This window comes from Oryx dammah, unplaced genomic scaffold (assembly GCF_014754425.2).
Source record: "Oryx dammah isolate SB20612 unplaced genomic scaffold, SCBI_Odam_1.1 HiC_scaffold_29, whole genome shotgun sequence".
NCBI lineage: Eukaryota > Metazoa > Chordata > Mammalia > Artiodactyla > Bovidae > Oryx > Oryx dammah.
Window position 1 is genome coordinate 3127170 of NW_024070213.1, and position 15372 is coordinate 3142541.

At 66.0% G+C, this 15372-nt stretch overlaps 1 protein-coding gene across 5 annotated transcripts in view; it reads right to left on the reverse strand.

The window, feature by feature from the left end:
- Window positions 1-215: 215 nt before the first annotated feature.
- The window catches only part of GRAMD4 (GRAM domain containing 4), a 63561-nt gene continuing 48404 nt past the window's right edge, over window positions 216-15372 (reverse strand). For all 5 annotated transcript variants that reach the window (XM_040234529.1, XM_040234530.1, XM_040234532.1 and 2 more), the window contains 15 exons: window positions 12112-12173; window positions 10420-10552; window positions 10016-10041; window positions 9394-9485; window positions 8604-8695; window positions 7347-7395; window positions 6144-6215; window positions 5835-5878; window positions 5655-5764; window positions 3858-4012; window positions 2247-2391; window positions 1594-1687; window positions 866-950; window positions 517-585; window positions 216-389 (listed from right to left, as the gene is read on the reverse strand). In XM_040234529.1, coding sequence (XP_040090463.1) covers window positions 285-389; window positions 517-585; window positions 866-950; window positions 1594-1687; window positions 2247-2391; window positions 3858-4012; window positions 5655-5764; window positions 5835-5878; window positions 6144-6215; window positions 7347-7395; window positions 8604-8695; window positions 9394-9485; window positions 10016-10041; window positions 10420-10552; window positions 12112-12173 — 1333 coding nt within the window. In that variant the 3' untranslated portion in view covers window positions 216-284. The remainder of the gene's footprint in view (window positions 390-516; window positions 586-865; window positions 951-1593; window positions 1688-2246; window positions 2392-3857; window positions 4013-5654; window positions 5765-5834; window positions 5879-6143; window positions 6216-7346; window positions 7396-8603; window positions 8696-9393; window positions 9486-10015; window positions 10042-10419; window positions 10553-12111; window positions 12174-15372) is intronic.

Here is a 15372-nt window from a genome sequence, read left to right on the forward strand (position 1 = left end):
CCCAGGCTGGGCGGTCTCTGCCCCGCGGGGACCAAGGGGGCCCGGCCGTGCCTGGCGGCGGGGCCCGTGTCTCGTCGTGGCCCCCGCATCCACGGGACGAGCCCTCGAGAGCCCCGACCCCTGCACGAAGGGGTCTACAAAACGCAGGGTCAACACAGTGGAAACCACACATCCAGGGGGATTATTGCAAAAGGTCATGAGGATGTCCGATTTTCTTTCCCACTACCAAATCAAAAAGAGAAAAGAAAAAGAAAACCTCCCAGTGGCGCCCAGGGGAGTCAGCACTAGCTGTCGCTGCCGGCGGCGGCCGCGGACGTGATCTTCATGTACTGGTTGAAGATGGTCTCGAACGCCTCGTCTCTGTGTACCATGGCGCCAAACACCAGCGGCTGGCAGGAGGGAGCAAACAGGCACAGGTGGGAGTCCACGCAGGCCAGGGCCAGTAGGACCAGGCCACGCGGGCAGACCCCACCCCCAGCCCACCCCCACCTCCGGGGTCCCAGCCAGCACCTTTACCTTCTGGGTCGACGGCGTGGACACAGCAATCCCCATGCCCGACCCCGGCAGGACAGAGAGGACCTTGTACTGAAAGCAGGCAGCAGGCGTGTCACCCTGCCCTGGGGTCAGGGCCACCCTCCCCGCACCCCAGGACCTCCTCCTCCACGGAGCCCCAGACGGCAAGACCCCCACGGGCCCGGGCCTCGCCAGCCAGAGAATGCAGGCGGATCGCGTGCCTGCGCAGATGCTGCCCAGGAGCACAGCCCGACGGTCTACACGCTTCGTTCTAACCGACCCCGCTCCCAGGGTGGCTCCCCGCTTCACAACCCTACACCCGCTCGCTCCTGAGATGGGGGGCGGCACCCACCTTCTGGATGTCCGTGATGTCCACCAGTTTGATGACTTTGTTCCTCTTGGAAGAGCCGGACTTGGAGCTTTCGAAGCACAGGTAACTACGGGGGTGGGGGGGATCGGGGAGTGGACAGAGCCCAGCACGTGAACCAGGAGGCCCACGCCAGCAGCTGACCCGCAACCCCGACACGGGGGTCCCCCTCACTGGCCAAGACGTGCCGGCTCCCTACAAATGGTTTTGCTTTTACAGAGTCCTATGGCTTGAGTCTGAAGCCCAGTGCTCGCACCGAACCCCACTCATGGTCCCACAACGAGCCCCACGGGGCGCCCTGCGGGAGACGTGTGCACCCAAGGCCCAGTGGGGTCTGCCTGGCCAGAAGCTCCAGCAAGCAGGAAGGGAGGGAGGCGTGATCCTCGGCGGAGTGTGGGGGACGAGGTGGTCAGGGGGCCCCCCAGGCTGAGACCAGGGCCTCCTCCCCACCTCTACCCCCGCAGGGCAGCTGGGTCACCTCGTCCCAAAGGGAGATGAACAAGGAGCCTGCCGGCCCAGGCCAGGGAGGGGGTTCCCGCCACATGACAAGCGCGGCAGACCAGGGCACCCTGGTTACGGCGTGCCGGACTCCAGGGCCGGGGCCCAGTGGCCCTGGGCGGCTCTGGGCAGGTGCTGGACCGGGGGCATGCCTGCTCAGACCCCAGCCGCCCCCGGGGCCGTGCCCACCTGCACCCCGCCCACGGCTCACTCACTTCTCCGTCACGTACAGGACCCCGTTTCTGATGTAGTCGGTCGGCATCTTCCGGTCCCGGTTTATCAAGCAGCACCGCCAGCCGTTCTCACACACTAACGGGGACAAAGCCAGACAGGACTTGGCCGAGACGCTCCCCCGGAGACGCGCACCCTGGACTCACGCTGGAGGGTCAGTGCTGGCTTCTCGGGAACATCCGAGGCTCGCGCTCCACCATCAGAGAGACCCGCGGGGTCGAGGGCAGCGGGGGCTGAAGCCGCTGGGAAACGGGCGGCGGCCCCTCCCCGTGAGTGAGCAGGGGCGTGAAGGCAAAGCCTGGTTTAAAAGGGTCAAACTGGGGCCACAGCTCTCAGAGCACACGGGCCAAGCTCCAGGTCATGAGGAAGAGGGCTCGGGAGAAGCTCAAGGCTGAAGCTCTGCAAAGGCCTTCCGCCAGCCGAGGTCACACACAACAGAGGCCACAACGTCTAAGCCACCCTGCCCATGCCTGCTTACCTTTCTGCTGCCAGACAGCCCGCCGCAGATGCGCCTGGCCGCTCCGACCTCTGGCCCAGGGGGCCCTCCCCAAGCCCCTACGGCCCGTCCCTGCCTTTGGGTCCCAGCACCGGGGCGGGCGAGCTGCCGGGCCTGGCCACGGGCTCAGCACACACATACCCGCCAGCGGACGCTCATTCTCCGTCAGGTTGAAGATCTCGTGGAAGTTGCCCTTCTTGGCGCCGTGCAGGCGGCCAGCATCCTCGTCCCTGCTCAGGCCAGCAGGCGCGCTGGACACACAGCTCCGGGAGGAGGCCATCTGCAGCTGCGGAGGCCCAGGTGCTGGTGAGCAGCACCCACCGAGGGGGGGACACACGGCTATCCCCCACCCCGGGCCCAGCTGCACACGTGGACAAGCGGAGAGGCAGGCACACCCAGGCATGGGCGCACCCCCCCAGGAGGGCCCCTGGGGAACCCCGTCCTCCTTGCCCCAGGAGCCCCCCACCCTAGGCAGAGCAGTCTGGCCACGGGGGGCCCCTTCTCACAATGCCCCATCCCAGCCGCTTAGCCAAGGCCGAGCCGGCTCGTGTGGTCAGTGCGGGGCTGGCCACTGCTCAGCCCTGGGGCAGCTCACAGCCACGCTGCGGACACCAGGCCAGCCGAGGCCCTGGCCACTGACTACTCAGACAGTCAACCACAGTCATGCACAGCCCCCCACACCAGGCCAGCCGAAGCCCCGGCCACAGAGAGCACCATCAGTCAGACAGAGTCAAGCACAGCCCAAGGGCGGGAGGGGCGTCCACATGGGTGCCGCACCTTGTCGTGTCCCGACAGCCGGCCAGAAGGGACAACACACGCGGGACCAAGAGAGAAGGAGGGGCGGGGGCCTCGTGACACGAGGTCACGACCACCCGCGGACGGGCCGTGGGACGCCCAGCAGGGTCACCCTCCACCCCAGGAAGCCTGCCTCCCAGCTTTCTGGTTAAGACGCTTAGGGAGCCTGCTTAAGGTGGGCCTCACCCCTTGGGTCCACTTGGGTCTGTGTGACCAGAGCCCACCCACAGCTTCAGCGAGGTGTGTGCTGCGCACCTGGCCTGTGAGTTCAGGCCCCCAACAAGCCTCGCGGTCCCAGAATCCAGGAAGCCTGGCCCACGCCTGACCCAGAGCTTTCCTCCCACAGACAGAGGCATCAAGACACCACTGGACACCGAAACACAAGGCTGAAACCCGACGCCACCTCCTCCAGGAAGCCCTCATACACCTCCACGGGAGCCCGACTGAGCCCAGCACCTCCCCACTAGTCTGAGACACCAAGAAGGCCAGCAAGGCCAGCGTGCCCTCTGCGTCCTGGCTCTGGACGCAGTACCCGACGCCCACACAACCTTCCACCGGCCTGTGTGCACTGAATGTGCCGTCTCAGCCTTGCTGCCCGAGCCTCCAAGCCAGGGAGCAGGGACCAGGCCCTCCCGGGACTCCAGCTTCCAGCACCCTGAACCCTCCTGCCTGGGGCTTGGGGGCCCACCTGGCTGGGCAGGGCCTGCTCCCCAGCCAGTCTGGATGGGCAGGGGTCCTTCAGGTGGGTGGGGACCTCCGCCAACAGCCATCCCCTGCCCAGGGCTGTCCGGCCCTGGGACAGTCACCCTGGACCTTTGGGACAGCGGAGCCAGTCACGGGGAATCTGCCCCACGGCTGTTTCGTTTCCGGGCCCCCCCAGATCAGTGCCTCCCCGGGAGCGGGTGCGAGGCACAGCGGGGCGGGCGGGCGGGCCTCCCCAGCCGGCGCGCAGCCTACCCTGCGCGACACGGCAGTGCTGGAGCGCTCCTTGAGCTGGGGGTCCGTGGGGAGGCTCTTCCAGATGATATACGGAGTGTCGTACTTGGCTCGCAGCCTCGGGCAGCGTTTGAAGATAAAATCGATAAGGAAAAACTTGATTCCCGCGTAGAGGCCTGGGGGGCAAACGAGGTCCCATCTCAGCAAGACCCTGCGGCCCCGCCCGAGCGGCCAGCATGCAGTCCCTGCCCTGCCTGGGGGCCCCAGTGCTCCCTGGAGGGCCTCCTGGGGCCCAAGTGCGGGACGGTGGCCCTGGGAGGGGGACACACAGGGCAGGGAAGGGACCCCAGCTGAGAGGGAGGCCTCTGCTGGGTGCCGTTATCTCAAGCCTAGAGGTGGCTCAGGCCAAACGATAAACTGTCCCTAAAAGGAGCCAACCAAACAGAACCATGAGTCACCGCCCTCCGAGGGGACGTGAGCAGGTCTTTGGGGGACCCCTCCCCAGCCGGCCCACCCCCGCTCACGCACCAAGGATGGGCCCAGCGCCAGCTCCGGGCAGGGGACGCCTGGGCCAGGAGAGCCCAGCCTGCGGCCGGGCCCCAGGGTCGCGCCTGGGGAGGGGGTGTGACTTCCCAGGGTGGGGGTGTGGGCCTGAGCTAAGCGGGTGGGTCACTTCAGGACCCTGACCTCGGCTCTGGGGCAGTCTCTCCACACCTGTGCCCCCCTCCCTCTCCAGCTACGACCCCCACGCCGGGGGCTCAGCATCTGCACCCACCGGGAACTTCAGGGACAACCCCAACCATCAGAACCCCCAGCCCACAGCTCCACACCCAGCTCAGCCCATCAAGCCAGGACCCACAGGCCTCCACGTTCCCCACCAAGTCTCCTCCCAGCCTCCGAGGGGCCTCTCTGGGTACCGCTGTGGCCCTGCCAGGCCACCGCCCGGTCCCCCCCCATCTCCCATCTCCCTGCCACCCTGGACTCCAAGCCCAGCCTTGTTCTCTTGGGAACTCAACCTACGACCAGGTGGTTTGAAATGCGGGCAGGGGCCAGTCCTGCACGCTGCACACCTCCCCACCCAGGATTAAACGCTAATGCCCCCCACCACTGCCCCTCCCACCTCCCTGGAGGTACTGAACAGCCCCCCTGGCCCCTCAGGGAAAAACTGACCCCTGCTCCACCCCAGCCCACCCTCGCAAACCCTGACAGCTATGCTTTGCAAACCCGCCTGGACCTGAGCACACCCAAGACTCACTTCACCCCAGCCCAGGGATGTCCTTGACGCACCCAAAACACACCTCATTACTGCACCCCCTCCAGCCCTAGCTCGAGTCCCTACACCCGACCCAGGCCCTGAGGCTGCCTGTCCACAGCCCCACCCCTACGCCGGCTCCCACCCTCAGCCTCACCTGCCCCCATCACACCCCTGTACCCTCTGATCTGTCCCCCCGACCCTGGGAGCCCAGGAGCGCTCACAGAGAACCATGGCAGACACCCAAGTCCCACAGGCCTGGGGTCCAGCAGCCTTGCCTGCCCGGGCAGCAGAGGACGGGCTGGATTCGAGAAACCGAAATCTCATCTCTCTAGGCTGGATGGACTCCATGTCTCCCAAATGCAAAGGTTTTGACAAAAAGCCACTGGGGGAGGGGTGGAGGGAGGTGAGGGCATGAGCTGCCCGCCCGAGGGCCGCGGGGGGGCTGGGGCTGGGGGGCGCATCCGAGGGGCGCAGGTGGGGGTCGGGGGGTGGGGGGCACGTCCTGGGGCGCAGGGCCCCGGCTCCCGCACGGGTCAGAGGGCCGGATGCCAGCAGCTCCTTACCCAGGGCCAGCCCCACCAGGCGGAAGGGGAAGAAGCAGGAGGCGAGGAAGGCGGCCCACAGTGCCACGTACAGCTTCTGGGTAGTCTCGGGCTGGACCCACATGAACAGGCTGGAGGGAGAGGGCAGGCTCAGAGCGGGTGGGCGGACCCCGGCAGGGCGGGCCCTGGGGCACGACTTACTTCTTGATCTTTTCCAGGATGTCTGCCATCTTGCCGAAGAGGTTCTGTGTGAAAACGGAGCTGCGGTCAAGCAGAGACCCTGGGGCCGCACGGCGACTCTGCAGAAGGCCAGAGGCCCCGCGGGGCCCCGCGCTCCTGCCCAGCCGTGCCCAGGCCCAAGCACGGCGACGGGGAACACCCCGCTCAAGACGAGGGACCAGGCTCCATGCCCTCCCAGTAGCTCGCCCGGGGCGCCGGTCAGGAGGGGCTCCTCCCACTGGGGTGCTGGAGTTCCAGGGGCTCCCCACCCCCGAGTCCAGCAGCATGTACCTGGGCCTTCTGGGCGACGTCCAGCACAAGCTGGAACTTCTCAGACACGGTCAGGTCTTCCTTCGGAGGCTCCTTCAGTCAAAGGAGAAAGAGAATTTCCACTGAAATTTAACAGTTCAGAGAAGTTACCGATGTTAAACAGGACGAGGCCTCCCAGCCCGGGGACCGGGGTCTCTGCCGCCCCAACAGAAGGACGGGCGTCCCTGGGGGGCCCAGCCCGAGGGGGCGGCACAGGCAGCCGTTCCTGCTGACACCCCCGTGGAGCCCAAGAGATGGCGAGCAGCCCCCCACCCAACTGCTGCCCAAACAGGCTGCCTTCAGAGCGGCACCTGTCACCACAGAGGCCCCGGCCCAGCCCTGACTTCACAGGCGCAGGGACCAACGCCCCACCGGGAACGCCTGACCTCGTCCAGCTGGCCTGAGCTCACTCAGCAAGAACCTCCCAAGGACTTTCAGGTGTCAGGACCAAAGGGCGCGGGCCCACCTCCCCCGACGTGCCCCCCACCTGCCCCATCTAAGGGGCCCTGCAGACCCACCATGTCCTGCACCCTGCCCTGGTCCGTGCTCAACCCCCAGGGGCTGCTCAAACACCCGGCGACGCCCGTCGAGGCACCGTGGCTTCCCCCCAGCCCGTGCCCGGCGGTTCTGCCCCTCAGGCCAGGGTCCCCTGAGGAGCAGGTGGGCAAACTGTCTGCAAAATGCCAGAGGGCAAGCGCGTGTGCGTCTGCAGGCCTGACGTCTGTCACGGCTGCTGCAGCCCCGGGAGAGTCACAGCGTAAATGAGTGGGCGTGACAGAAACCAATAAAACTTCATTTACAAGAGCAAGCGATGGGCCACGGGGAGCTCTGCTGACCCTGCTCCAGCCCACTCATCGCCCACCTCCCTCCTCGGGACTGTGGGGAGCGGCTCCTGGGGCCCCCCCTTGCTACCTCCCCTCCAAGTCACGTCCCAGCTGAGGCAGGGCAGGCCAGGCCAAGCCAGCGTGACCTGCTTCCCACGCGGCCAACCCCAGGCCCAGGAGGGGCTCTCAGGGCGTCAGCCGGGGAGGGCCTCCGGTGGGGGTGGCTGGCCGTCCCCTCTCTGACCACTCCCCGCCGGGCAGGGCTCCCTGCCGGCACCCACGCAGCCAGCCCTGGGGGCCTCAGGGCACCTGCACCCTCCCACAGAGCCTGGCCCTCGAAGGAGCCCCTCCCGGGACTTACCACCACTTCGGACACTTCGGGCACAATGCTCCACTGTATCCTCCAGCCCCTGGCGAACGGAAGACAAGGCACCCTCACCAGGGCGTCGCCTGCAGGCGGCGGGCACCCAGGGGTGACGGCGTGTCGCCAGCCTGTGCGCCCAGCCAGGAAGCATCCCCTGAAATGCTGGCCGTGGCGACAGGAGCCTCCGAAACACCCGGCCATCTGCCCAGACCCACCAGGCTCCTCCTGGGCTCAAGAGCAGACAACCTGGGCGGCCCCCACCAACCCTGCCCTGGGAGCCCTCCTGGGCGGGGGACACGTACAGGAGCACCCAGAGGGGAGGGCCCTCCTAGAGTAAGTCGGGCGACAGCAGCAAGGGCTTCAGGAGCCACGCCAGTCTGGGCACGGAGAACCCTTTCATAAGCAATTAAAGGTTTGCTTTTTCACCAAGAAGCAGTTTCCAGTGAAGCAACTTAGGCAAGCACAGAGAAGCACCTAGAAACACGTGGGTGAGCTTCTGAACGGCTGAGAAAAACACGGGAGGCGGCGCCTACTCAGGCCTGACATGGAACTGGGTTTCATTCACTCTTTGGGGTGACCTCAGGGCCACACAGACCTGCACAGGCCGGCTTCCAACGCGGCCCCCCACCCCAGCCTCGAGAGGAAAGGGGGCGCTCAGAGGGCGGGCAGGCCCTGGGCTCGAGGGTCGCTGAGTCCCGGCGCCTCTGCGGTGCGAGCTGGGACCCTGAGGACACAGCCTCTGCAGCTCCATCGACCCCTGCACTGGGATATTACTGCTTGTGGTAAGGGGTACTTTCCTGCCTAAACACGGTGCAATCAGAAGAGGGGCCAGAGTCACCCCAAAGCTGGCTCCCACTGGCTGCTCACAGCAAAGAGCTGCCGGGGTTTGGTTATTACTCTGCCAGCAAACCCTCCTCCAGGAGTCCAGGGGCTGCAGAGAGTTCGAGTGAATGTGAGTCACTCAGTCATGTCCCACTCTTTGTGACCCCATGGACTGTGGCCCGCCAGGCTCCTCCATCCGTGGGATTCTCCAGGCTAGAACACTGGAGTGGGTGGTCATGCGCTCCTCCAGGGGATTTTCCTGACCCAGAGATCCAACCCTGGTCTCCCGCGTTGGAGATAGATTCTTTACTATCTAAGTCACCAGGAAAGCTAGAACAAGCTCCAAAAATGCCAGCGTGTGACACAGGGCCAGCTGCACATGTGAGGCGGGAGACGGGGCAGCCCTGCACACGAGACCCCCAGCACACCTACCTGGCTATGAGGTAATTGAGGGACAGCCTCAGAATTGCAAGGAACAAGAACATGGGGATGGCCCAGCCGTGCCACACGGCGTTCATGTACACCTGCGGGTGCAAGAGAACAGACGGGGGCAGACAGGTGACCGGCCAGGCTCCTCCCCCAGCCCACCTGGAAAGCCGGCCACGGGTTCAGCCCGAGACCCCTCCCCAAGGAAACTGCCGTGGGGGTGTTCCTGGGCACAGGGAGCCCACGGGCCAGCCCCAGGCTGCACCCAACAGCACCTCGCTAGTCCTGACGACCCCACAGAGCTGCCCGGCACAGCAGGCTGGGTCCCCCGGGAAACCCTGGGGCGGGGTGCACGCCCCCCAACCCCAAGGGGAGGACAGCTACCCTACCCTCATGGAGCACACCCCCCACTCCAAGGGGAGCACACCCCACCCCTTGGAGAGTACACATCCCACCGTGTGGGGAGCACAGTCCCCACCCATCAGGGAGCACACCCCCCACCCCATGGGGAACACAGCCCCTACCCCTCAGGGAGCACACCCCACCCCGAGGGGAGCACAGCCCCCATCCATCAGGGAGCACACCCCCAACCCCTCAGGGAGCACACCCCCAACTCCACAGGGAGCACAGTCCCCACCCTGTGGGGAGCACATCACCCACTCCATGGGGAGCACACCACCCACTCCATGGGGAGCACACCCCCCCAACTCCGCAGAGAGAACAGTCTCCACCCTGTGGGGAGCACATCACCCATTCCATGGGGAGCACACACCCCCACCCCGCAGGGAGCACTCACGGTGAAGGCGATGGCAGATGTGTAGATGGAGTACCAGTCAGATAAGGCAGAGAGGTTCTTCACAAAGCTGGTGACGGGCTTGGCGCCACGCTCTGGGGACAAATCAGACCACACGGTCAGGCCAGCACTCACCCAGCCCTCGGACACACCTGGTGGTCTGGCTGCTGCACCAGCTGGAGGCAGGGCATGGGGGGACGCGGGGGGAAGGGGGGCACCAAAAGGAGCCGGGCGAACCGCAGCCGTCACGGCCCCGGTGGCCTGACCCCGGCTGCTCGGTAGTGTCCCTGTCCTCTGCCCTGGCCGTGTATGGACGGGGCTTTGCTCCCACACCGCGGGCCCTGACAAGCGTTTGGGGGAAGCACCACGTTTCGCTGGGGGTCCCAGGACTGGAGGGAAACCCTGCTTCCAGCCCTGGGCCAGGGGCAGACAGACAGACAGACAGGGTGGGCCTGGGACAAACCTCCCACGGCCTGAGGAAGGGGGCGGGCAAGTCTTGAAAACTGTTCTTGCGGAAGAAGCCCAGCCCAGTGCTGGGGGGACCCCGCCCCACACGCAGCCCAGCCCTGACAGCGCACGCAGCAGAGCCGAGCGGGTACTTACTGAGTCCACGCTGGGTACTTACTGAGCCTCCTCATGTTCTCGGTCAGCCTGAGAGGGACGGAGGGGAGGGGTGAGCGCCAGCACCCAGGCCCCGGCCCCGCGGTGCTCCACGGGCGCTGGGGGAGACCCTGGGATACAGGAGCCGTAGGCCAGGCCCCCGGGGGGCGCGCGGGGGGTGGGGCGGGCCCCGTCTCCCACCCCGGCGACCCCCACCCCAGCCTCAGCCGGGCCTGGCCTGCGGGCACGGGCCCACCGTCCCCATATGGGGCCTGTCACAAGCCCGAGCATGGCCACGGGGGATGGGGAACACAGCTGCGTGGCCGCCCCAGGGAGGACCTTCCCTCCGGCATGGCTGTGAGCCGGGCGCCAGGGGCCCCTGGGTGGTCCGGCTGTACCCCGCCGCCCCGACCTCCGCCAGGGCCCCACCTCCGGGCACTGAGGGGCTCCTCTGTCTCCACGGCGCTCTCCTCGGGCTGGAACCGGAAGTCCTCCACGTACTCCCCGAACTTCTCATAGAACCACTTCTGGACCCGGGGGCACAGCCCCTGGCTCCGCCGTTCTGCAGGACGGTGGCAAGTCTCAGTGAGGGGCTCACAGAGAACTGGGGAGAGGGGTTCGGTGGGGGGGGTACTCCCGGTGGGGCTGCTGGAGGCAGGTCCACGGCAGAACCAGGAGGGGCTCCGTGGACACTGGGGGTCCCCCGCGTTCCGCACGCCGACCCCTGGCTTGTCAGAGGCTGTCCCCAGGGCAGGTGCCATCCAGGCAGGCGCTCAGCCCACTGAGGGAGCTGGGCTGACCTCCCCCCAGCCTGTACTGGCCACACTGGTTTGTCTGGGAAGGGACCAGGTGGGCACTCGCCCCTGGACACCCAGAGCCTGAGGACCAGCCAATGCGGGTGGTGCTCTGGTATGGGAGGGGGCAGTCCAGGGAGCAAAGTGGTCTCCGCCTTCGGAAAGCCACCCCCTCAGAGAAAACCAGCTGAAATCCCAGGGATGAGTCTGCCCCTTCAGGGGGCGGGGCATGGAGTGGCCTGCAGGGGGAGCCATCCCCCCACAGTCAGAGGGGGACGCCGGGAGCGCAGGTGGCTTCGTGTCAGCTCGAAGGAACCGAGGCCTGGGGCCGACCCGAGGACAGTGCAGGGGCCACCAGACCACGGCCATCAGCGTGGACCTCGGCTTAAGGGTGGGCTCTGGGGGCAGGGGGCCTGGGGACCCCCGGGGAGGCATGGAAAGACTTCCCCTGCGCACGTGTGTGGGAGGCACAGCGGGGGTCCCGTAGGGAAGGGGTCTCCTGTGCTCCTGGCCTAGAACCTGGGCTTCCGGCCATGAACCATGAGGACCCAGGGGACTATGACCTACTGGACACCTGGTCAGCCTGGCAGCAAGCCCAGCACCAACACCCTGGGGAAGGGGCAGCTCCCTCTCTGGAAGGCAGGCACAGGGGCCCTGCACAGGGCAGGAGGGGGGCCGGGGCCCACTCTGGTCCCCGAACTCAGCCCCCACCCGGAGGTCACCTGAGAGACCTCCCCTCTCGGACAGCAGTCTCCGCATTTTTACCCCACAGAAGGCTCAACTGAGGGTGGCTCTCTGAGCCCCGGCACAGCTTCCCATCAACGGTCAGCCTGCGAGGGTCCTGAGTCTGAGGCCACGTAGGCCAGGGACCACCGCGGACCAGGCCCCTCCAGAGCCAGACGGAAGCCCAGTTCCCTCCCACACCATCCTCTTAGTGACAGCTCCAGAAAGGGCCCAGTGTGGATGCAGACGAGGAACATGAGGCCCTGGCAGAAAGAAACGGGCGAGAAGGTTCTGTGTCCTGACCCGGGGAGGGGGCCTGCAGCACGCCGCCCACAGCCACCCCCAGTGCCCGGCCTCCGGGAAGGGGGCCCAGCTAGGGCCATGCGGCCAGAGTGACCACACGCGCCCTCCCTGGGGAGGAGGCGGGGCGGGCAGAGTGGCCACCTTGTGTTGTGCAAAAATACGTCCAGTTCCAGCGGGACAACTCGCACCTGCTACAGGGACCCCTCAGTGGGCAATCAGGGACCCCGACGGGAGGGCGTCCTGCGGGTAAGCAGGTGCCCCCGGGCACAGAGCCGCCGCCCCTGGCCACCCCCAGGCCTACCTGCTCCATTATTGACCTGGGCTTGTCCTTTCGGGGGCTGCTGAGCTGGCGCCTCCTCAGCTCTTAAAGGGGGTGGGGGTGGTGGGGGAGGAAAAGCAAGATCTCTGTTAGTTCAAGACACGGCCCGAGTCCAGGCTCAGCAAAGCCATGCCCAACATGCCGGTGTCCAGCCCTGCCCGCCCGGCTCCTTCTGGGGTCCTGACTGCCCCACTGAGATGCAGGCTGAGGGCAGCAGGGCAAGCACAGAGCTGCGTCCCTGATGGGCACGCAGTGTGCGAACAAAGAACTCTTTCTTTCCTATTAACTTTGACCCATTTGTTTATTTACTTTAGGCTCGGAATAAACAACTCTTATACCAAGTACTGAGTCTTCCCTGATAGCTCAGCTGGTAAAGAACCCACCTGCAATGCAGGAGACCGTGGTTTGATTCCTGGGTCGGGAAGATCCACTGGAGAAGGGATGGGCTACCCACTCCAGTATTCTTGGGCTTCCCTTATGACTCAGCCTGAAATGCAGGTAAAGAACCCACCTGCAATGCAGGAGACCTGGGTTCTATTCCTGGGTCAGGAAGATCCCCTGGAGAAGAGAACAGCTACCCACTCCAGCATTCTGGCCTGGAGAATTTCATGGACTGTACAGTCCATGGGGGCGCCAAGAGTTGGACACGACTGAGCGACTTTCACTTTCATGCTGATTCCTGGGCCCAGTGAAAAGGCCCTTATCACACTCTCTACAAGCACCGCACAAGGCCGCAGGCTGCGCCCGGGCCCCAGCTTGGTCCGTGCCGAGCTCCCTGTCCTTGCAGTCTATCTTGCCTCACCTGACCACAGCAGTCCCCGGCCTTGGCGCCTCCCCGGGGCCCCCGTCCACCGGCCGGCTCCCGACCACAGACCTGACTTCCAGCCGCAGGCCCTGGCGGCCGGGCCCCCACCTCCCAGGCAGTGCCCTGTCCCTCAGGCAGCCCACCTGCCCCTCTTGCCCTGCGGTGGACTTCTGACCCACCACCGTCCAGCAGAGACCCCAGGACGCGGGGAAAGTGGCGCCCCAGGCAGACCTCAGTGGGACTGGGGGGCAGGGGCTCCCCCAGGACAGACAGTGGGACCCAGAGACCCTCAGCAGGTGCATGCCCTCTGCATCCCGCTCTGTTCATACGACTAAGCTGGTTTTAATATTTGTTTTATTTATTTGGCTGCACCAGGTCTTAGCTGTGACATGCAAACTCTTAGCTGCAACATGTGGGATCTCGTTCCCTGACCAGGGATTGAACCTGGGCCCCTGCATTGGACCACCAGGGAGTCTCCCGCCACACAACGTGATCTTACAATAGGGAAGAACCTTGTGTGTTTGATCACAAGTTAATCACTAAAAGAATGTTACCTATAAGCTTTAATTACACATAAGAGCCCACCTCTCGGAACTGTGCCTCCCAGAGAATGAACATTAAGCTAAAATACTTTTGCTTAGGTCACAGGAACCCTCCGGACCAGGCCCACCTGTGAATGACTGCAGGAGGCAGAAATGCACACACCTGCTCCGGAAGCTGCGGGAACCCGGGAGTGTCTGACTTAGACCCCTCCCCTTTTAGTATAAAAGGGGCCTGAACTCTAACTTGGGCAAGGTGGGTCCTCGGAGGCACACGCCCACCCGGTCTCAGGATAAAGTCATTACTTCTGCCCCAACAACCTGTCTCTCGATTACTGGCCTGTGGTGCGGTGAGCAGGACGAGCCTGGACTCGGGAACAACCCTAGTCCAACATTTCCGGGAACCGACCCGGTCTGCAGGTCCATAACCACAAGCTGTCACGGCCACGCGGTGCCAGAGCAGGACGTACAGTGGACCAGCTGGACCAGAGGGCAGGGCGCACAGGGGCTGCGGATGCAGCCTTGTGAAGCGACGGACAGGGAGCCAGCAGCCAGGCGGGCCCAGAGAAGAGAACCGCGGTCAAGGAAGAGGGGGCGAGGCCTCCACACCCACCCCTCCCAGTGGCCAGGCTGCCCAGAGGAACTTCTGCGCCCAGGGGAACTTCTGTGCCCAGGGCTCCTGAAAGACGGGGCTTTACTGGGAACAGAGCAGAGGGCCAGGGCACGCAGGGACTCCATTCTGAGCCTGGCTCCCTCTGTTCCCAGGCAGGGGTCCGGGCCTTTGCCAGGATGGTCCCTGAACCGGCCAGGGGTCCCAGACACAGGGGCGCACCCAGGAAGTGCTGATGGCAGGCTCCCGGGGAAGGCCAGGCCCAGGCATTCAGCTGGAGACGCGCGGGCGCAGACACTCGGCGCCAAGCCGCAGGCGGCCCTTGGTTCTGGGTGGCCGCAGGCGGGCCAGGGGTCTCCGTCCGATGATACTGACCCCACACAGTCACCCACTGAAACCAACAGGCAGGGCCGAGCTCGCAGGAGCCCACACACCCCTTCAGAAGCTGGGGCAGGACACCTGGCTGCCCCGCAATGGAGGGAGTGCGCAGGAGGAGGAGGTGGGCCACGGCAGGCTGGCCCTGAGGTCGCGGCGGGCGCGCAGTGTGTAGGGAGGTGTCCAAGGGACAACGGGGGGGGGGGGGGGGGGGGGGGGGGCGTGGGAAAGCACCAAGGCAGGGTGGCAGGGTCCCAGGGCCTGGGAGCAACGGGCAGCTGAGACTGGGGGACGCAGGGCAGCCCTGGGGGCTCTGGGAGCCGCTCTGCAGCCCTGCTCCTCCGGGGCCCCCAGGGCTCGGCTGTGACTCCTCCCCATCCCCTCCGTGCGGAAAAGGAACACCCGCACCCCTTCCCAAACAGAGGCCCCAGGGCACAGGAGGGCAGCCACCTTCCCAAGACCACGGCTCGCCACGGCACAGGCAGGACACAACCCAGAACTTCGGGGCCGGGCCCAACGGCTCTGCCCGCCCCGGGCCCTTGTGACATCCTTGCGGAGGCCTTGGAGGGGCACCCCCACTCAGCAGAGGCCTCACTGAGGACCTCTGCCCAGGGCAGCGGTACACACAGCCCCAGAGTAGGGAGGGCGGCTCGCCACGAGTGCTCCGTGAGAACAGAGGCTGGGGCGGGGGGCCCGCAGGCCTGGAGGGGGAGACGGGGGCCGCAGAGGCTACAGCGCACTGGGGGCTGGGCCCCAGCATCTGAGGGGGGCCTTGGCTCGGGGACCCCGACCGCCAAGGGCAGCGTTACCTGGCTCCGCCTGGCCCCCAACACAGACGCCCCGCCCTCCCGCCGCCCCCGCTGAACACAGACGCCACCCCCCCGCCCCGCCTCCTGGAGGTGGTCCTCACCTGC